Source organism: Homalodisca vitripennis, chromosome 6 (assembly GCF_021130785.1).
Source record: "Homalodisca vitripennis isolate AUS2020 chromosome 6, UT_GWSS_2.1, whole genome shotgun sequence".
In the NCBI taxonomy this organism is placed as follows: domain Eukaryota; kingdom Metazoa; phylum Arthropoda; class Insecta; order Hemiptera; family Cicadellidae; genus Homalodisca; species Homalodisca vitripennis.
This window is the reverse complement of record NC_060212.1, coordinates 143,464,331-143,487,480: the sequence shown is the minus strand read 5'-3', so window position 1 is coordinate 143,487,480 and position 23,150 is coordinate 143,464,331. Positions and strand designations below refer to the sequence as shown.

Genomic DNA, 23,150 nt, shown 5'->3' with positions numbered 1-23,150 from the left:
AGGCACTGCTTGTTAGTCAAAGTGGGTTGTATACTATAGCTACAATAGTTCAGGTATATAATGAATAAAGATTCATTTCTCTCCTTTGTTACAAACAAAAATTAGATGCACTATTTATATCAGGTTGTATTGTGCCACATAAAATATATTAAACTTAAACATTTTGAACCTTCTCCAGTTATGATAAAATATTAGATTACAAACATAATATATTTATAGAGGAAATATCTATACAACCAAAAGAGTAAACCAGAATTGGAAATCGTCTTTTTGCTCTCTATCACACAGTTTACATCCGCACATAGATGCAGCAGACTCGTAATGATGCAAAATCACTCGGATATATAAATTTCTAACAGCAAAAATAAAATAAATGTGTTATTTGGTTTTCTATTAAGGTTTTTTTTATACTATGCAAGACAAAAAAATGTTTTAGTGATTAGTTTGAAGTTGTGAATATACACAGAAGAATTGTGTACTCGAATACAGATCAGCAAGCAAAATATTATGTACAAAACCATGATAATTTGTCAATTATCTGTGGTGTTTCCTTTTTTGGAATTTTTGTACTGCCTAATATCAGCGGTTGTCTATGAAGAGACATAGCAGATTCATGGCACCGTGTGAACATAAATGTATAGAAAATACATTCAGCAACCAAATTATCATTACAATTAATTCTTCAAACTCGAAGTACGGCAAAAACACGTTTTAGAAATAGGTAATTTGTCTACTGATAATCATCCGATAACTAAAGAAATGACATATCTCTGCAGAATCAATTCCTGAATTCCATCGATTGATTTTTGAATTTAAGAGTTTGGGATTTGGCTTTGACTCCACTATGTGACTTTTTATGGCTTGGTAGCCAAAATTTGAACTTTAAAAATAAAAAATTCTCTTTATTTTATATGTTTACTTACTAGAAAAGGGATTTTATATTTCTCAGGATTAGTCAGAATTCAGGATTTAAAAATGTGTCTATTAGTTGACATCTGCTTCCTGGTCCATTGGAACTCTGTGTTGAAAACTGCTAATAGTGTTAAATTTTGACTAGACTAAATTTCTTGAATTTGTTTACAGGAGGTGTATTATACCACTGACGTGGTGTCATTTGAAGAACAACAATGAACATGGAAATGGAGCCTCCTTCTAACCTAGATTCGGATTTGGTGACTCGTTCACTCAACTTTCATGGACAACTTTTGCAGAAAGCGTGGGAGGCCGAGCGGGGAGAAGGGGATCTGCAGAAACATAATGTTAACAATCTAGATTTTGGAATCTACTCTCAACGTCAGAAACATTTGAGGTAACCGTATTATCTTCCTTAATTCCCTTATGATGAAAATTTATATAATGGTAAATGTGATGTTAAATTTGCCAGACTATTTTATACGTCTTCATCAAACACATAATGTTGTCAGTCTAAATTTGCTATCCACAAATTTCAGAAATATTATTTTATGTAACTAACTATCTTGGTTATTTGGTCAATAGCCAAACCTAGTATCATTTTTGTAGTTCAGAATCTGTTATAATATAAAGTAATAACATTTAATCTACTCAACAGCCAAACCCAAAACTTCCTACACTAGAAATGGAATTCTACAAATGTATTTTACAGTTTTCAAGACCGAGGAAAACGGCTGAAGCTGCATCAGTTCATCAGCAAACGAGCCAATGTGTTGTTTGATACTTCTCTCATTGAAAAGGACAAGGCAAGCCCACCAGCCTCGGAACCTGGACATTACGCTCTCTTGCCAGCTTTCGAGACCTTCCTTAATCTTGACAAGACAAGCAGAACTCAACATTTTCTACAGGTAAGATTTTATGGCATGTTACAAATTCTTATATATAATTTTCAATGTTTTAAGTTATCCTCTTATAACACATTCAACAGCACATGGTCTGTACTAATATCAGAAAATGCACTGCTTAGGAGTTAGTTGGTATTTACTGTATATACAGTCTAAAAAGAAAACAATAGTGTTGATTTGAAATTTGATATACAATGTTTGTTACAGTGTTTGAGGCCAAAAGATGTGATCATCTCCAGTATCACCCACAAGGCCAATTCTGGACTTTCGCTGAAGGTCTTATGTTTAGATGGTGAATGTGCTCGCTCAGTTTCTGATCTCAATATTAAAGTAAGTATAGTTCAAAGTCAAAGTCAAAAATATCTTTATTAACATAATCTTCAAGATTAGTAACAGAGGTCATTAACATTAGAATAGTGTTAGTTATCATTTTTCCAATTAAAAAATTCAGTCAAGGAGTAGAATGGTCGGTCCTGCAGCCAGTTTCTTGAGTTGTCGTCCAAATTGTGAATGTTCAGTTTCTCTTGAGGTTTCGTCCCGGGAGTATATTCCATATCTTGGCACCGATATAGCTTGGTTTCTTTTCAGTGGAGGAAAGTCTGTGAGCAGGAAATGGTAGTCGTGTGAAAATCTGGTATTGTAGTAGTGAGTTTGTGCTCCGGTCTTTACTGTTTCTATTGCCCTGATATGAGTGTAGAGTACTACTTCCAGAACATATAAAATCTATCACTGTCAGGATCCGGAGTCTTTAAAAGGCTTGCCTGCAAGATTCTCTGGGCTGTAAGGTTTTTTTTAGGAGTCTAATGGCTCTTTTTTTGTAATACAAGAACACGCTGCAAGTCGCCTGCAGCTGTGCCGCCCCAAACTGCAATCCCATATTTTAAAGTGAGACTCAAAAATGGCGTAATATGCTGTTTTTTGAGGTTGTCAAGTCACTATACTTTTCATCCGTCGGTATCACGAACAGTCCGGTGCTAAGTTTACTGCATAAGTGGTCGATGTGTGATGTCCAAGAGAGTTTGTTGTCAAAAGTAATTCCAAGATACTTTGCGGATGAGGTTTCGTCTAGGCCCGGAAGTGTTTCAATGCTTTTGCCATGTCTTTCCCAATATCAGATGTTTTGTTTTATTTTCATTAACAACAAGTTCATGTTTGTGGCAGTATTGTATTGCCATATTTAGTGCTACAAAACTATCCACTTCTAGTTGTTCTGGTTTTTGACCACCCAATAGAAAGGACAGTGTCGTCGGCATACATAAGAGTTTTATACTGTAACCTTGCATGAACTCGGGGAAGTCATTTGTAAATAATATAAAAAGAACAGGTCCCAGCACTGATCCTTGAGGAACCTCCTCGCGTGATTGATTTTGGATCAGAATTCACACCACCGTGTTGGTTCTTCCATGTCCTGTGTGATTGATTTCTACTATTTTTTTTTTTTTTTTTTTTTTTTTTTTTTTTTTTTCCTTCTGAGGGAAGAGGACACTTTGTCCCCGCACTTTTCTACTATTTGACTCCTTCCAGTCAGGTAGCTGGTGAACCATGCCTTTGCAGTTTCCTCGTATTCCAAGGCTTGTTAGTTTGTTCAGAAGGTGCTTGTGATCCAGACAATCAAACGCCTTGCTGTAATCAAGAAAGATGGCTGCTGCGTTGCTTCCGTTCTCCTCGTTGGTCCAACAAAAACTCAGCGAGGCTTATAAGGGCGGTTGTTGTGGACCTTCCTGCTATAAAGCCAATGCTGATGTGGTGTTAGCAGATGGGTTAGAGGAAAGGTGTTCAAGAAGTCGGGCAAGTACTAGTTTTTCAATTATTTTGGATATAGTTGGAATTAGTGAAATGGGTCGGTAGTTTGCTGCATCAGTTGTTCGGGCCCTGTATTGAATTTTGGATAAACCTTTGCTATCTTCAATGCTGCAGGGAATATTCCTGAACTAAGTGATTTGTTTGTAATGTCAATCAATGGGTTCTCTTATTTCATCTTCACACAGCTTTATTAATTTGGATGAGATGTCATCAAATATCCTTTTGAGGTTTTTGTTTGTATTGACCTGATGGTTTTGGTCATTTCTTGCCCTGGATGTCGGTGTTAGAACCAAATTTGGACAGTTTCTGTTGGATTCAGGCAGTGCTGGCGTAGGTTTACAGTTCCTATTTTCCCTTATTGTTTTTTCTGCAATGGAGGTAAAGAATTCATTCAAGTAGTCTGATATTTCTTTTAGGGTTTATAAGCTCCTGGTCTTGAATTATGAGTTTATTTAATTGAATGGTTTCTTCTTTCTTCTTCCTCTCATCGTTGATAACGTTCCAGATTGCTTTGGATTTATTGTTTGCTTCTTGGATTTTATTTACATTAGCTTGTTTTTCTTAATTGCCGGAGCTGCAGGTCATAATCTTTTTCAAAGATAGTGCCCTTATTTGTGCTCTTCTTGACCGGTTTTGTTTGGTAGGTATTTTGGGCTTTAAGAAACTCTTGTTTTTATTTGAGTTACTACAGGGTTGCATAAGACTGTGTAGTTCTTTTTCTTTCTTCGTGTAAAGTATAAGTGAGGGCAACAGTGGTTGAGGCTCGTTGTAAGGGTATTGTTGAACTTGATATAGGCTATCATTAGCATTTTCAGTGTTGTAAACTTCTTCCCAGTTTTCCTGCTTGAGTAGGTCTTTTTAGTTTATGTAGGTTTCTGTCATTCATGTTTCTTCTTTTAGAGGTTGACTGAAGAGTAGTGGTCCTGTGTCTCTTTGGATTCTGCACATCTGTCCTGTATGGTCAGATATTCCTGCATCTATAATTTCCACTTTGATCTCCTCTTCTTCCATGTTTGTACACACGCTGTCAATTGATGACATTGATGTTGGTGTTATTCGAGTTGGGCGGCAGGTCTACTCTATACATGCTGTGGCAATTTAATGTATCTCGCAGTCTATAGTAGTCATTCCCCCTTGTAAAGACAATCAATGTTGATATCACCCACGAGAATTGTAGGATGTTTTTCTGCACATATGTTGTCAAGTGGAAATCATAGATTGCTTTCCAGTCCTTCTTCAAGGTTGCCATCTGTTCTGTAGACTCCCATAACAAATAGCGATGTTTTACCGGTTTTAACTTTTACTGTCGCTAGCTCACATGTCATTTCGATACTAACATCCTCACTGTCAATTGTTTCTATCTTCCCATCCCAGTGAATCATGAGCGTAAATGGCCACTCCACCTTTTGCGATGTGACTTTTCGGCAGTATGCTGCTTTTAGACTATATCCAATGAGTCTAGTGTTGGCAAGGGTTTCTTCTTTTGTCCATGCTCTGTGATAATTACTAGGTTGGGTTTTAAGGTATCAAGAAGAGCATTGAGTCTATCAATTTTGTTGGCTATGGTGTCCTGCGTTTTTTGGTGAAAGATGGTTAAAGGCATTCTATTTAATGGGTTTCTGATGAGTTCAACGTTTCCTTCGTTTTCATTTTGGTTTTGATCGTCTTGGCGCTGTCCTAAAAAAATTAGTTTGCTGTAGTTGATTTGATGGCTCTGAGGTGGATTCATTGGCTGGTAAAAGGCTCTCTGTTCTCCCCTGAAGTTATAATGTTGCTTCATGTGTTCCTCTATAAAAGTTGATATTGTTTAGAAAGAATTCCATCATAACTTAACATCCCTCTCCTTATTTTAGCATTTAGTGGTGGAGATTTTTTACCTTTTCACTATCTGTGGTATAGAACTGGGGATGGTTCTCTTATATTGCCTTATTTTTGGTGGTGGTGAGTTTACTTGATCGAGAGTAGTTCTTGAGAACGGGGTTGCCCGTTATGTATATCCCAGTTGATGTTTTCACTTTTTTCCTCAAAATGGTTATTTGGCATGGGTTTTTCTTGCTTGTTGCGCATTTGAGGGGGATTGAGATGTATTGGTGTTATGAACACTTTTAAAAAATGCTTTAGCAGCAATTTCTTGTTCTTTTAGTTTTACTAAAGGTTTTTTTTTTCGTTCTCCCACTTAGCTTTATTAAGCCACTTCATTTACTCTTTCTAGTTCATTTTTTCAGTTCAGCATTAGAGATAACGAGCTTTTCATTTTCGTTTTTGAGTGATTCATTTTCGTAACCCTTCTTTTTCAGAGTAGCATCAATTTTGATCAAATTCTGTCTCTCAGTTGTGTGTTGAGTAATATGAGATTGTTTAGCTGGTCTGTGAAGTTTGTTCTCTCATCTTCGGCTTGTCGAATGAAATCATCTCTTATTTTCTTCTCATTTTCGAGCTTTTTGGTCATGAATGTAATTTCACTTTTTAGCTGATTGTTTTCTTCAAGCTGGTCTTTAATAATGCTTTTTGTGTTCTCCAGGGTATCTTCTAGTTCTAGTTCATGCAGTGATTTACTTGATTTGTATGTCTTGTATTTTTTGTTTAAGTGTGTTGTTTTCAGACAGAAGGGCGGTTCCAATTTCAGCAGCTAATGTTAAAGATGTTTCGTGGTTGAAGTTTTCTTCCCAAGGAACAAGTTCTGTATTTTTTGTTTGTATGTCTTTCACGTTTGATGAAGTATCATCAAGTGCACAGTTACTGCATTTCCACCTTTTAATGTGTTCTTCTGTCAAATTTTTATGATAATTTGTCAGTCCAGTTTAGGCATTTTGAGTGGTACCAATATTTACAGTCTCCAGTGCAAAGTATTCCCTTATACCTTACACCTATGCCACACACACCGCACCTGCATGGGTATTTAGACATGATTAAAGTTGGTCAAGAGGTCGATTGTTACTGTGAAAAAAGCTAGCCAAGATATCAGTTTTTAAGATATTGGCTGTTGTCGGTCAATCTTGAGGCTGTTTGTTAGATTAATCTTGAAGTTCTGATAATTCAGTCTTGTAATGATAAGTCTGACAGTTCTTAGTGTTTGGTCATGTATGTCATGGAATCATGAATTTCTTGTCCTTTCTTGAGTGTCCTTGTCCCTTAGGCCGTGAGCAGGATTTTTATTTCCCCAGATTATTGGGGTTACCTGCTCTTTCGTTCCCAGCTGCGCCTGTGTGGGAGGGGACACCACAGAGGACCTGTGCAGTCTTTCGGGTCGGGGTGCTGCGGAGCGCCCTGATACTCTTTATTAAACCAGGGACGCTTCCAGAGTAGTTTGCCCTAGACTATATTGAGATTGCTTTTTTATGAGCTTCAGATTCAGCAGCAACTTACGATATACGAGTTGGCTCTTTCAGACAATAAACGATATGTGCTTTCAACCTGTTGTGGATCATAAACGTTCTCCTAATGTCCCTGCATAAAGTGAACCAAAAGCACAAGGACGTGCAGTGAACATCCTCTTGATTCTTGCTGGTGACCACTTTTAGCGTGTTGGACAAAACTTATCTTTGTATATAGATATGATATTTGGGCGCTAAATTGTGAGTTTCTGTATTTTTTCTGGTTTCAGTAATGGGGTGAGATTTCCGTTTGAGGTTGACTATTATTAGAGAGTGGTAATGAGGCTAGTTGGAAATGATTGTGACAGATTTCGTTGTAATGACATTATCAAACTTTGTTCACGCCTGTATACTTACACAGAGCTTATTTTGGGATAACCTTGATGTTGTACCTACAAGCACATAAAGATAAATGTTGTTATTGGTTATAAACTAGTGTTTGTTAAATAGCTAAATACAATCTAGTCATAATAAATTGGACAATAGATTTGGAAAAATATTAATAATGTTGGAACGTTCAGAGCATGTCCATGATTTGTAACATGCCCTATTGCTATCCACTTTGAGGGTTTTTGGGGCATATCCACTTGTACCATCTTCATTGCACCAAATACATCTGTAATGGGTTAAAGATTTTCATACCAGTGTCTTCTTAGTCTTATAAAACAATTTTCATGACTTCATCTATGTGTAAACCATAGCCATAAAAACAAAATAAGTATATTTCTGATTTTGACACTTTAGAGTGACTGTTTCCTTACATGCATCATCTTGTCAACAGGCATTCTGCCCAACATCGAATCTGATCTCTGCTGTAGACAAGAAGAACATTCCTCGTACATTCATGCTGAACGACCTTGTGTGTTGCGAGGTTCTGGAAGTGATACCTGACTCTGAGAAGATTATTTGTGGCATGAAGGGTGTGCATGCATCTGACCATAAGGCTCGGCTTGGTCTCTTCCATTCCGATGAGTTTCCTGAAGTTTACAAGTAAGTGGAACAATTAATATCGACAATTATTATAAGTTCAGTTTTTGTTTACTTTGAATGGTTATAGAGGTTACAAATTTTTTATTGAAAGGGAACATCTGTTTTTAACATCTCTAATAAAAACATTTTGTTTTATAATGTTGGTTACTGGAGTTGTAAACCAGAAAGATCAAATAAAATTATAAAGAAATCAACAAGTCATCATATTGTTTACTTTTGCAATTACAATTAACCTTAACACTTGAAAATACTGATTTTACTGTTACTAATGGATTCCTCAGGGCAGTTGAGAGAAGAGAACACAACAGTATAATCTACATTGTGTTGTGGATTTTATTTTCTACCTATTCTGAATAATACGTTAGTAAACACAAAATAGCAGCAATTTCATGTTTTTATTTTAATTATGACTCCTCACAAATATCATGTAATTATGGATCTCACAGTTTTCTTTCAATTTGTCTTAATTTATCAAACACATCTTATAGTGTAATTACTGATATATAATTTGTTTTGAAAAAGTAGGCATTTTGTAGTTGTATTATGACTAAATTCAAGAATATTATGTGTTAAGAGTTATTCATATTTCATTTAAATATTTAAATTCACATTGTTTGGTTTCTAGCTTTAATAATTATGATTCATAAATTAAAATAGGCTACTATATTCCAGAAGTATTTTATGTCCTGTATTTTTTAATCCCTAAATCAGTTATAAAGATATTTTGGAAATTTTTACCGTATTTTAGAATTCAACAGTTTTAACTTTATTTAGAGTTTTTTTATTTTAATAATATCGGTTTTTGCATATTTTCAAATTTGTATCTAAATGGACAAAATTAAGACATTGAAGTACTTTTAATACATCCTACGTCTCTATTTTAAAGAATTAATGACACCTTTTGTTTTCTTTAAATGATATTTATAAAATTTCTTTAGACATTTTCCTGTCTCGAAATGTGGCTTTATCACAAATTGATATACAGTATCTCACTAATGCTATAATTCTATAGTAGACTGGTTAGAATATTGATTGTAAAACCTGTTTTTTATTGCTGAGAGGTAGAATTGTACTTTACTGAACGACTTGAATGACACCAACCATATTATTTGTCCTTTCCTTGTTTAGCAATGCCGTTATATTAACAGCAGAGGAATGTATTCATTACTGTGGATATTGTTAATAAAAGAATGGTACTGCAGTTATATACAAAGATGATTATGTGGTTTTCTGAAAGCAATGTTTTTATGGAGTAGAGCCTAATTTGAAGACAACGCTTACTTGAATAAGAGATACAGTAATTCCTGAGCGGTCTTTTCGCCAAAGGTAATGTTACTTAATATATTCTCATAGCAGTTCTTTTTCAGGTGAGATATGTTGGAAGTTGTGTTCAAGATGTTTTTCAGAGTTGGCTTTTTTTTAAAGAAATATGAAGCAGTTAATATAGTCAATACATCTATATACTGTTTTTAAATGCTGGAAAAAAGAAGTATAAAAATGATGATACAAATAATGAAGATCGACAGATAAGATTTGTTATAATCATATGTCCGTAGATAAGATGGCTGAATAAATGAAATAAACATTGTGTGAAATAAAGACATCAAGTCAATTAGCAATATACTGTAATGGTTTACAAATGCAATGATAAGCAATGAAATAAATCAAGGAGTTGGCAGAAGACTGCTGTGTGCTAACACTTCTGGAAATGACCAGTGCCAAGATAGATTGAAGAGAAATTATGATGAAAACATATTGCTGCGCAGGAAATAAGGTTGAGTGTCCTGACCTTCATTAACACGTTACATCAGAAACAAACAATATTTGATAATTATTGAACAATGCAATTACAGCAAAATAATGAAGTGAAACACATATTCTAGTGGATGTTCTGCATTTAAAAATAGTTCAATATTAGAGTATTGATCTTTTTGACTGCTTTATACTTTTACTATAGAAAGAGTTAGTTTTAGTTTGACAAAAATTATTTATCCTGGTTCTATCCAGGTTTTGGAATTTGCTGATTTGATATGATGTAGCCTTAAACTCGCATTAAAATTTATTCCCTCACTAACATAGTTGTAATGGTTTCAGTGCTTAAGTAATGTGAAGTCTAATACTATCCATAAATTACAATATTATTCTATGTGATATACATTGATATATATATATATATATATATATATATATATATATGTATGAGTGTAGATTCTGGTTACCTAATTTTAACTTATCAGGTTGAGAAGCATTTTTTGAAAAATAGAAAATCTGATCTTGACCCATTTTTGAAAAAGAGAATTTGTAAAGTGGGAATTATTTATTGTAATAAGTGAGAATCCGAGGTATACGGGGCTTGCTTTTGCACTAACTATAAAGCCAAAGATGGATTAATTCCAAAGAAGTTTATTTTGATTTCAAAGTTTGTATTTCAGCTCTTTATTTGTAGTACCAATATAGTATCTGTCTAGTAAGTCTGGATTTGAATAGAGTTCTATTATAGGGAAATGATTTTACAGTTTATCATTGACCAGTTACCTTATTCATAACAATATTAAAATCAGAGCATGAAATATCTGCAAACTTGGCTAGGAACTAAGAAAATTGTTAAACGCCTGTAACTAATTCAGTAGAGGTGTTATATTTAAGAGGATCTGATTCAGAAAGCAAATAATTGGGTGGCAGATTTTATTAACTGAGTCTGAAATACAAAAATAATCTCGATGATAATTCAAAAAGTTCAATCCTTTCCTGAAGTTAGTTACCCCTAGTTTGATAAATCAGTTGTTAAAATAGTCATCGAAATCCAGTACTAAAGTACAAGTTGGAGTAGAATTCATGTAATTGTTTTAACAGTCTGTATCAAGAAGTGAATATCTAGATTTTTCGAAATTTGAATAAAGGAATTTTTGTTTTTTAATGTTCACACTAAAAAGTCTCAAAGGAATTAATGTTTTCCTTAAAGAATCTTAAAATCGTAGGAAACTAGTTTTTTGTGTATTGGTTTGCCATGCGAGTATTTCTTATTAAATAAATTAAATTTAAATGTTGTTCATTCATATTTGAATTTTGCTTTGTCCAATAGCTTTGTTAAACAGTATCTTCTAATTTTGTGCTATTATGAAAATATACCTTACAAAGAATAAAACAAATAATTGGCAATTGCTGTACATATAAACATTCCTTAATGTAACTTTGACAAAAATAATAAGTTATTCCCTTAAAACTTTTCTTTTTCTAAGAAAAAAAAATGATTGCTTCACTCCAATTTATGAAGTACTAACAAGATCTACTACTCTACATAGCAGTGGTTATAATCAGAATAAAATCACTAACAGTTCAATATAAATACAACCTTAAATTATACATTAATTCAGTGCAATTTGTCAAATTAAGAGTACACCAATGCTTTTTATAAAATTATTAACTATTATTAATTATTTATAAAAAATTATTAATTTTTATAAAAATCAAATCCATTTTCAGTAATTTAATAAATTTCAATATGAGAGTAAATATTTAACCCATTGGCTACCGATGATGAGCACTGCCAGTCACGCTAAGTTCGTAATTTTAGTGTAAAAATATAGATTATTTTTGCATTTGTCAGTACTATTATGTCGATGGTCATAACGTGTTCAATTATAAAGCTGTTCGGCTCTTTCGAAATCAATAATTGTTTACCATTTCATCGGTTGATTGCTTTTATTAGTTGCCATCTGAAATGTCGTTGGGGTAAAATGACGTCATTCTTTTCTGAGAGTTTTAGTGACTTTGTGGAGAACATACTCAATGAAAATAAAAATAAAGTGAATGATGGTGACCTTAATGACGAAATTTTGAGTGAAAGTTGTGATGAAGAAATTGAAACAAATTATGTGGCAAGGCCTAATCTTCAAACTTGGGGTGACCAAGGCAAGCTAATGATTCAATAATCTTTTTTTGTGGTATCAATAATATTTTTTTGTGGTAGATCTGGTATGAATCTTAATTGTTGCTAGACAACTAAATACTTAAAATATAAGATAATAAAATACAATGTTAACATGTTATATGGACGTTTGCTATTTTTAATTGACACTAATCATCCACACAATGATTTCCATTGTAAAATGAAAAAGTTATTCGTTACCTGAAAGTAAAAATATTTGAATTTTGGTATGGTAGCCAATAGGTTAAAAATAATGTGTAGCAAAATTCAATTGCAAACATACAGTTTTACTGACACAAAACTTGTTGTCTTTTACTTACTTGTTGGTAAGCTTATCTGTCTAAAAATTTGTTCAAAGCATAATTTATAACAAATCGTACCAAAGGGAAGTTGTTTAGCTAAACAGCTACCGATCTACAAATTTTGAGAATTACTAAAAATCAGAAATTATTCTAAATATCCTTTCTTTCTTCATACAAAATAAATTCAAAATGTTTGAACTCATTTAGTTGACTGAAATTTATATTAATCATATTAAATTTAGTATGTACAGTTATAAAAGGTGCCATACTGTATATACAATATCTTTTACACTCACGCTTTTAAACTGTTAACAAAATTCATACAATCAGGAACCATTGATACATTTTATTTTTAACTTTAAAACTGATTTCCAGCTTAAAATAATTATTGCTTTTAATTCTTTTTAAGATGCATGAAATTCAATTTCCTATATCTTCTGCAAAGTTTTCTTGGATATTACTCTGTTTGTTTTATTGCAGCTTGTAGGTATGAAAAATTACCTCTTTCCACAGTTTTTAATTTGGTTTGAAAAATAAATGTGTACCATGTGAGAAAGAGTGGAGCCGATTTCCAGTTTCAATACATGTGCTTATGTTTATGTTGTAAACAAAGCATAAGGCCAAGTATGGAAGGACTTAGTCTTTTGCTTGAATGTGCTCGGTTTCTGACTCTACCTGTATAATACATCTTAGTAATGACTTATCAAAAGGTGGGTAAGTATTAAGAAAACTATGTAAGTTGTAATTTCCCTTTAGTTGAAATAAAAAAGATTTTAAACTCATGAATTTCCCGGTTTTATAATGCTTATGTGGATCTTTTATCTATTCCATTAAAAAAAGGATAAAAATACTGTTACAGAATTGATTGTGTCATGAATAATTATTGCTGTTGTACAAGTTTTATTGCATTCATATTACATTGTACATAGTATTTAATTACTAAATTATTATTAAAAATATATTTGTGATTTCATCAGGAGAGTTAATATCAATTTATTAGGTTTATGAGGCTGTAAAATAATTAGAGTTGTAAGAAATAGTATTGAAAAGTGTATAATAACACAAAGAATTAAAAATTAAAAGAAATTGTTGCAAAGTTGGAACAATCCAAAGTTGAGTTCATCCATAAGTCAATGTCATAATGTGTGGAATATGGAAAGGAATGTTAGTTTATTTAGGAATACTTACATGATGTATCACTTTGATTATTTAATAAAAACGTTATCAATTTTGAGGCAATTCATTGTTGAGTTTTCACTTTATATTGTTCTATTTTCATCAGTATTTTTGTATTTTGTATAGTTTTATTTTTGTTGTAGTATTGGAATAGTGGTTTGGTTTTGGAATCTGGAATTAGTTTTGGGGATAATAAAATGGTGAAAATTCCATCTTGTGTTTTATTTTAGGTGTATCCATACTTAATAAATGTAGTCATCATTTTTATTTTTCATGTTCAAATGTTTCATGCCATTTTTATTACAGGAAATCATAATTTAAGTCTTAAACATTCGTATCAGCTATTTTCGTTAATGGACTACTTTTTCACTGGATCACTAAGAAAGACAATTTGAAGATCATTTTGACGGGCAAATTGGATTTCTTCAGACCGTTATATTAAGAGTTTGATTTCGAGTTTTTGTGTCTACAAATTGGCAACCAACCACATATTTAAGTTTGCCATTTCTTACTGCAGATGTAGACGAACATGAATTTATAACTACATGAAAACGAACATGAAAAATCACTACTGCAACATTATGACGAGGATCCACTACTATCACCCAAGTTATGTAATAAGTATTGAGCTCAGTGAACCAGAAAAAGATTTGACAGTGGACAATAGTGCAACTCAAGTAGACATTTAAAAACTCACGCACACATTTTGATACTGAGAACAAAAAGATATTAGAAGATCGTGACGAAGGATTTGAACATGAATGGATTGTCTACTTACACCTTTGTAAGATGAAGTCTTTTTGATGGGCAAAATTAATGAAGAAATGGCAAACGTTTAATTGATTTTGCCTTGTACTCATATCCTACTCATAATGGTAATTAAAGTTTAATATTAATTTTATTAAATTAGATATTTGAAACTTTTGAGGATAATGTATATTTATTCATTTACATGTGTGATATACAAATAACAGTTAAACAAAAGAAATCTTTTTATTAGTTTGTGCTCTCTCTTAAAATATCTCTTTATTAAAATTTTTTTTTTATTTAATCATTGAACAATTACTGTGCATTTTGGACTGTTTTTTTTAATATTCAAGTGTTGTTTTTCTCCTAATTAATATTTGTTTTTAGATTGAACATTTACATTTTTGAATTAAAAATTCTTATAGTCAGACTGCAGTCAAGATATCCAGTTTTCAGTTTTAATACTTTGAAGACCAGATAGACAATATGTTTGTTTCAAAAGTCTAACATACATTCCAAAGAATGAGTACCGAAACTCACCAAGTACAGTCTTAATCATGTGCTTTTGAATCCTTTCATGACTGGTGTACAACTTTTAGCCTATATCAATTTATTAGCTTTTAAGTCTTGTGTTGTTATATCTATCAATTCTCGTTGTTAGGATCTAGAAAAATTCAAACCAAAAAAATTTCAGCCTTGATATGGATAGCCATCCTCAGTCAATATATGATGAACCGAAACTGTTTAGGTTTAACATATGTTTACTGAAGATTTCTAATAAATACTGTGCAATTCAGCATAGCCAATATCTTTTACACAAGTAATTGTCATCGTAAAGTTGTGTGGCTGGTCCTCAGAGGGTTATTAGTTGCATTTATTAGTTAAAATGAGTTTTGGTGTGGAGTATCCAAGAGATAATTGTGTCGATTATCAAAAACTTTAGTTTCATTACAGATTGGTGACACTACAATTTAGTACTAACAACAAATAATACTGAAATATAAGAGAAAGCAATGTCAGTGGGTGTAAGCATTGTAACTCATTGTTGAATCATGATGTAATTTATGTCTGCCTTGCGTAGGTTGTCCCAGGAATCAAAGAACGAACCTTACGAAGAGATGTTGGAGAAGACTGTGGGGTTCCACAACCCGAGCAATGTGACCTGTTTGGCTTCAGTAATGGGACTGGGCAACTTGCATCACACCAATATAGTTTCACTCAAGTAAGTACTAATTACACTGAAGTAACTTTGGGACAACTTCACCTCGATAACAGTTATATTTTTCTTTTGATTTTACATTCACTAGTAGTTTTGTGTTTAAATATATTTAGCTCTCTCAAATAATCTAAAATTACCAATTAATCATTAGCAACAATATTCTATAATAAATTTATTGCGGTTCACATTTAATTTAAAATTGAGGTATTCACATATATGTATTATATTTACTTTATTTAGTGATAATTTAGTATTTTTTTCTAGAAAAACCCAATTTGAGCTTTGGTGAAAACTCTAACCTGAACTATAAAATATGATAAAACAAATAAACATGAGTTGTTTTTTCCTTCAGTCTGGATACAAAATTACCTAACGGTTCTACCTTAATCAAGTGGCAAGGTCAAACATTTTGAATCTTAACACTACTTTATGTACAAATGCAACTTAGTATTAATAAACTGATAAAGAAATCTATAATATACATAGAAATATGTCAGTAATCTTCTACTGTTTATTATAATAATAAATTCAGAAATTGTTCTGTGTTAGTGAGTATTTTGGCAAAAAGCTGCAACCCTGTAACTTAACTGACAGTTTTCTATTATTATTCATAATAATTTCTTTATATCACATGTCAAATGGATGATAGAAAACCGACACATCTAATTCATCTGGTCAAATATAGACTGTAACAATAGCAAAAAAAAATAGTTGTATATATATATATATAATTTCAATAAACACTGAATCGCAAAAAGTACTTGCTCCGCCGGGAGCAAGTACTTTTTGCGATTCAGTGTTTATTGAAATTAAATAAGGGCTATTGCCTTATATATATATATATATATATATATATATATATATATATATATATATATATAGATATAGATAATCTCAATTTGTCATAAAATAATTTAATGCACTATCTTTTATTTTTGTAGTTGTTTAAATTTTGTTGTTGAGTATATAAAAAAAAACATAGGGGACTGATTACATAAGTATGTATTCTTCACAATTTTACCCTTCATTTAAGTATGGAAATTACCGTTTTAGTGATAAACAATGTATTGTATAATTGTATGAAAATGCTTGTTCCACCTCAAAACTGCATGGCACCAAGCAGTTTGTACTACTGCATATCACTGTTTGTAGGAGGGCATTGTTAAATGCCTATATTTCCTTGTGGAGTAACAACAACAGTGTTCAACTGCCTTCAGAGAAAACTTTGTGACTCTGTAGTTAACCAAACAAAATGTGGATTGTTCCATCTTTTAAAAAATCTATACTAGTGTGGAAGAAATAGGACCAAATAGTCTGATACCATACAATGCTAGTGTGTAGGCATACAATAAATCAGAATCAGCATGACCTCAATGAATGAATGAATTTTGAGTGGGGAAACGTTAGTGTTAATAGTAATGATAAAGTGAATTGAAAAAAATGTCCTGTAAATATAAGTAGGAAATGTAAGATAACTTACTTTGGGTAATTTGACTATAAATTTGGTTTGAGATGAACTATTTTTTTATTAATAATTAATTAGGTTACAACTAGTGAAATAAAATACTGAAGTCCAAAGGAAAAGGAGGGTATAATATTTGGAGTTTTGTTCTTTTAAGTTTGATTGATGATGTATGTTGTCAGAGGGCGATTCCCAGAAGCGGAGTACGCAAGTGAGTTGCGCAGTGTGCAAGCGGCCAAGTGGGCATTCCGCAGTGTGGCCGATGGAATTGAACACTTCAAGGCTGGTCGTGTCACTGAGGCCTTCCAATGTCTCAACAAGGCGTTGAGCATTGATGCAAGCAACATCGAGGGTCTGGTAGCTCGTGGGGCTCTGTAAGTAACTGACCTAACATAACTCTTTGTTTTGTATATTTTTTCTGGTTTGTTTAGGATTCATCACTGTCTATGTTAACAATTTTCTTTTTCAAATACATCATTTTGAGATAGTTACTATTTTTTTTATAAAATTACTGATTTGTTACATTCGGCTATTTTTGAGTTGTTTCAGTATTGAATAAAATATCTTGGAAAATGAATGTTCAGTTAGCAGTGATTTCTAACAAGAGTAGCCAAAGCTGATATCCGTACTATTTTAATCTTTATAAAATTATATACAGCGTGTTTTTATCAAAACGTTCAGAAGATCAATTACTTTTATATTAAAGTATGAAAAAAGGTTTTCCGTTCATCTGTCTTTGTAATTTTTTAGTTTAACTCAGAAATGTTGTTAAGGCATTATTATTTTAAATACTTTAGCCTTAATAGCCTAGATTTTAAAGTGAGATTAATACACTTAGAAAGTTAGAGTGTAAAGTACTGTATATATGAAGTAGCAGCAAGAAACTTGCCACTTGCAAGCCAGTTAAAAGGGTTTAAAATGATTATTTAAATAGGATAAAATTTAACTCTGAAAGTACATTATTACTGACCTTGTGTTCTTTTTACAGTAAGATCATTTTAATAAGATTTAAATGTTTATTTAAACTCTACACATTACTTTGCTAGTTCATGTTCAAGTTTTAAATTTAATATATGTCTGAAGGTAAATCTTCAGTGATCTGGTAGAAACAACTATTTCTGGGATTGAATAAAGCTCCATTTGATAGATATGGCCATATATGAAGATCAAACTCACACCTTCAAGGCTATGGTTTTCTAAACTTTCAACTTTATGCTCCTTGTTTTAATCAATAGGAAAGTCAATCTTTATCAACTCTCTCCCTGTCACTATAAATTTAACTCTTTGAGTGCCAATAGCCAATGAGATTTCACTTTATGCTCCTTGTTTTAGTCAATAGGAAAGTCAATCTTCATCAACTCTCTCCCTGTCACTATAAATTTAACTCTTTGAGTGCCAATAGCCAATGAGATTGGCCCACGGGTATTTCCGAAAAGTGCTGAGGGCTTTTTAGATCAGCTTTTCCAATATTTATTATTCTGTATCTAAATGTTGACATATGGCACTGTACTTAGTTTCATTTTATATTATAATAAATCAAATAAACACAGATTATCTATCTTGATTTGATTTTTAGAGCTGGTAAAAGCTATTTGCCAAGTATGAGAGACAACTTTTTTGTAGCAAGTGCAGATTTTCAATATTTTGCACTAATATATAAGTAAAGTCGTAATAAGTATTACTTCTTTGAAATTTGGTATGTTGTTTCTGTGTACATAAGGAACAAAAAGAAAGATTCATGTAAATAAATAAGATCATAAAATTACAATGTTTGTATTCCAAAGTTTAAAACATTCAAATTTAAATTTTTGTTTGTATAATTTTTTTATTTAAATTTTTAACATGTTTATCATCCAAATAAATATAACAAGTTATAGGCTATGTTTTACCCCACATAATCATCTCATTGTGTTTATTTTTTAAAAAGGTTATGAATTATTTGGCTGAATACTACACAAATACCAAAAAAGTGCTTGGCATTGAGAAAGGCAACCTGTCATAAATGTTTGGCACTCAAAGGGTTAAGCACTCAGTACTACTGGGCTCTTTAACTTGCTATTATAAGTTAAATCACATTCTACTATGAGCATGCTGCTATAATTATTTGTGTGTGATTTACACCTTTAATCAACTTAATTTGTTTTACTAGGTTTGCAAACAGCGGAAGTTTTAAGAAAGCTATTGAAGACTTTGAGTGTGCCCTGAAATTGAACCACAGTCACGCAAAATGCAAGAAAGTACATGGGAGAAACTCTTGTGGCATATGGAAGAAGGTAATTATGAAACCAAAATATATCAATCTTCTTTTTTGTTAAGAATTTTATTGAATATTCAAACATTAAGTTCATATGATTACTCACCTTAAATAATATAGATAATTTAACTTAACCTTAGTACCTAAAGATGAATTCCCAGAATTCTAAATGTACATAGTATGAAAATAAAAAGTTTAAAAAGTGTAAAAAGGATTATAATTATATACATTATATAGATTGTAATTTATATAATTTTTACCATATGGGGTAAAAAACAGAAATGGAGAGTTGGTGACAGAAAGTACAAAAGTTATAGAAAGATGGAGAGAGTACTTTTGCGAGCTACTAAATGTAGAGGACCAAACTAGGGACGAAGAGCAAGTTGGTGAATACTATCATGTTCAACCAAATATAGAACCACCAACCATAGAAGAAGTAAAGGATGCAGTCAAAGCGCTAAAGACCAACAAAGCTCCTGTGAAGGATGAAATAACAGCAGAATTCTTGAAGAAAGGAGGAGAAATAATAGTGGAAAATCTATGGAAACTAATACTTCGTATTTGGGAGAAAGAAGAAATGCCAGCTGAATGGCAAGAAGCAATAATAATACCTATACACAAGAAGGGTGAAAAAGAAGAGTGTGGGTAACTACAGAGGCATCTCACTACTCAGCATCCCATATAAAGTTTTTATCCAAAAATTGTTTTAAACCGACTTGAACATTATACAAATGAAATAATCAGGGAAGAACAGGCAGGGTTCATAAAGGGCAGATCAACCACAAATCAGATTTTCATTTTCAAAGAAATATTAGCTTAATACTGGGAATATAATAAAGAATTTTTTGCCATATTTATTGACTTTCAAAAAGCATACGATAGCATAATCAGAAAGGAGTTGTGGACACAACTAGATAAATTTGGCATCCCGAGAAAATTTATAAACTTAGTTAAGATGAGTGTCACAGAGTCAAGAGGCTCAGTAAGAATTAATGGTCGGGACTGTGTGTACCTTTTGGGATAAACTCAGGAGTTAGGCAAGGAGATGGTCTTTCTCCAATCTTATTTAATATTGCCATGGAAGAAGCACTTCAGAGTGTAGCAGAGAGGGATTTAGGGGAAGTTGGAGCTAAACTAAACATCCTGGCTTTTGCAGATGATGTTGTCATATTTGCAGAAAATGTAGATGATTTGAGGTCACTAACTGGTCTATTTATGAGTGAGGCAGAGAAAGTGGGGTTGAAGACGAATGATGCAAAAACTAAATATATGCACTTTAGAAGGAATTCAAAATCAAAGAGGAGGACCCCTACAAATTGATGGGCATGTTTTCGAACAAGTGGAGAACTTTAAGTACCTTGGGGTCACAATATCAAATAAAAACACAGATGAACCAGAGATACAAAATAGGATCAACTCAGCAAATAGATGTGCATATGCATGCAATAGGATACTTTCAACCAAATCTCTCTCTCACAAAACTAAAACTAGAATATACAAAACAATTATATGTCCAGTGCTTTTGTACGGATCCGAAACGTGGAGGCTAAATAAGAAGGATGAGAAAAAGCTTCTAGTTTTCGAGAATAGAATTTTATGTAAAATTTATGGGCCATCATATGAACAAGGGGTATGGAGAAGAAAACATAATAGAGAAATCAGGGAGCTCTACAATAGTACGGATGTAATAGGAGAAATAAAGTGCAGAAGACTCCGTTGGGCAGGCCATGTTTTGAGAAGAGAAGAGAAATGCAAACTGAGGAGGGTAATGTACGGTAACCCAGAAGGAAGACGACCCCGTGGGAGACTGAAAGTGAGATGGTGGAACCAGGTGAAGGCTGATATGGAGAAGGTGGGCGCTTCAGAGGAAGATGCGGAGGACCGTTCAAGATGGAGGAGCTTTGTTGGTGCAGCTAAATATCACCTCCGATATAAATGGCCCTGGGAGTAAGTAAGATTGTAATTATATAGATGAGAGCTTTCATCAACACACATTCATTGTTAATTTAAAGTGTTATTACAGTTTAACATTGTAAAGAAAGTTAATGATAGGATTTTAGAGGCATTAACTTAAAAATTCAATTTAATCCTTTTAAAACACAGAGAAATGCAAACATCCATAGGATATAAGGACATTGTGAAAAATGCCAACTGACGTTCACGGTAAACATTCTACCACGATAATTGTTTTTACGTACAATAACTGTTTTTTTACATACTTTGTTTTTACTCTGATATATAAACGATCAGAGTAAACCAAATTACTAGAAAAAAAATATTTATAGTTACTAATTTTTGCAAGATGTTTAGTTTAAATTTAAACAACCAAAAACACTGCTTTCATTATAACATAACTTTTACAGTTTTTAAAATATTAATAAAATCTTTTTATGTTTCATTTACTTTAATTTTCTTTTTCAATTTTGATATTATGTTTTATATTTTATAACCGGATAATTTTTTAAAGTGCTATTTTTCATGTGAAACTGAAAATCATACTTGTAAATCAAACTGTAAGTAAATATTTTTAATTTTTGTAACCTACAAAATTAAATTAATTTAGATTTAAATATATGATTTTGTTTTATATTTTTTATGAAGGAAAATTATTTTTCTGCTAACTTATTTTAAATGAAGTTTTACTTATTCAGAATTCAGTGATAGTCTGTGTATATTATGAACTGTTTGAATCTCATTAGTTTAGATTAGGCCTAGGAGAAAAAATATCTTTACAATTTTGTTGACAATAACATAATTTTTGGCGCATATTTACAGTTTTAGTTGTGCATAGTGGTATCAGTTGTTTTGTGAACATATTTTTTTTTCAAGTGTTTATTTTGCATATGAAACTGAAAAGTGTTAAAAAATATTTTGGTAAGAACCATTTGTGTGTTTTAAATATAATAAATTAGCAGTAGTATATGCATGTTTTATGTGTTTTCAACTAAACAATTTATCTGTAAAGAAAATAAAATAAAAATTAGGGACCTATTTAAAACAGTTTTTATATTTGTTTTAGTAAAACGTTAGCAAAATCTGTGAAATAGGCTTGGCATTTTTCAGCAGTACTTTTAGAGAAATCTCTGGTATGTTTCCGACAAACTTTTTTATCATGTTCCGGCACTATAAGGATTAAAATGTTTAAATTTGGAAACCTATTAGGAAAACTGATATAGATAAAGCACTTTTAACTTTTAATGTTGGTCATTTATGTCATTACCTGAGTTTTACTTTTGCATTAAATTTGTCATGTGTTGTTTGGTTTCTACAAAAAATGTTATAAAGATATGATAGTTATCGAATGGTTTACTTTAGTTTTACAAATACCTACTAAACTTATGCTTTTATTATGAACTAGCTTCGAGGACCAGAACCAGATGGAAGAGGCGCTGAAATGCTATGAGAAGTGTCTTGAAGTGGTGCCATATCACGAGGAGGCCCACAACTCCATAGAGTTCATCAAGGCCAAGTTAGCCAATGGTTCTGTGTCACTGACTGATGGACTGGTGACCGGACTGGCTACCACCAAGGCACAAGGCGTCAAGGACACACTGAAACATCTGCTGGGCACAGAGCCGCAGACCAAGGATGATGTCACGGGGAGCACCAAGAAGAAGAAGAAGGAGAAAAAGTAAGTATGAAGACAATATTTATGTCTGGATTTAATAATTCAACACGCCCCACTCTCCCAGGTATGTCCTACCAGTTAGCACATTTGCTAAGTAAATATTGAGGAGTTAACCATGATAAAAAAAATTGTTCATGGGGCAACATTTTTGGAAATAGACTTGTGGAAGAAATAAATCGATCTACAGAGTCTTGAAGGATCCAACAGAACATAACGAAAGTCTTGCCAACCTATCTAAAAAAATGACCATGACTTGTCCTACTATGTCATATAGTAAAACTTCATAAACGTTTGATTTTACTTAGTCTTTTTACAAATCTTTTTTTATGGTTAGTAAAATCAGCAGAATTACCTTGAAAATCCCTTCTAAGTTCCATTAATGGAAAAAAACACATAATATAAATAAACTTTCAACTGTACTGTAATCTTTCTCAACCTGTAGAGAGCATG

At 32.3% G+C, this 23,150-nt stretch overlaps 1 protein-coding gene across 1 annotated transcript in view; it reads left to right on the top strand.

The window, feature by feature from the left end:
- The first annotated feature begins 1,054 nt into the window (after positions 1–1,054).
- The window catches only part of LOC124365582 (tetratricopeptide repeat protein 14 homolog), a 36,906-nt gene continuing 14,810 nt past the window's right edge, over positions 1,055–23,150 (top strand). The window contains 9 exon segments of the mRNA XM_046821575.1: positions 1,055–1,309; positions 1,625–1,820; positions 2,025–2,147; positions 7,776–7,984; positions 15,219–15,359; positions 17,001–17,192; positions 18,968–19,040; positions 19,042–19,091; positions 22,431–22,703. Coding sequence (XP_046677531.1) covers positions 1,128–1,309; positions 1,625–1,820; positions 2,025–2,147; positions 7,776–7,984; positions 15,219–15,359; positions 17,001–17,192; positions 18,968–19,040; positions 19,042–19,091; positions 22,431–22,703 — 1,439 coding nt within the window. The 5' untranslated portion in view covers positions 1,055–1,127.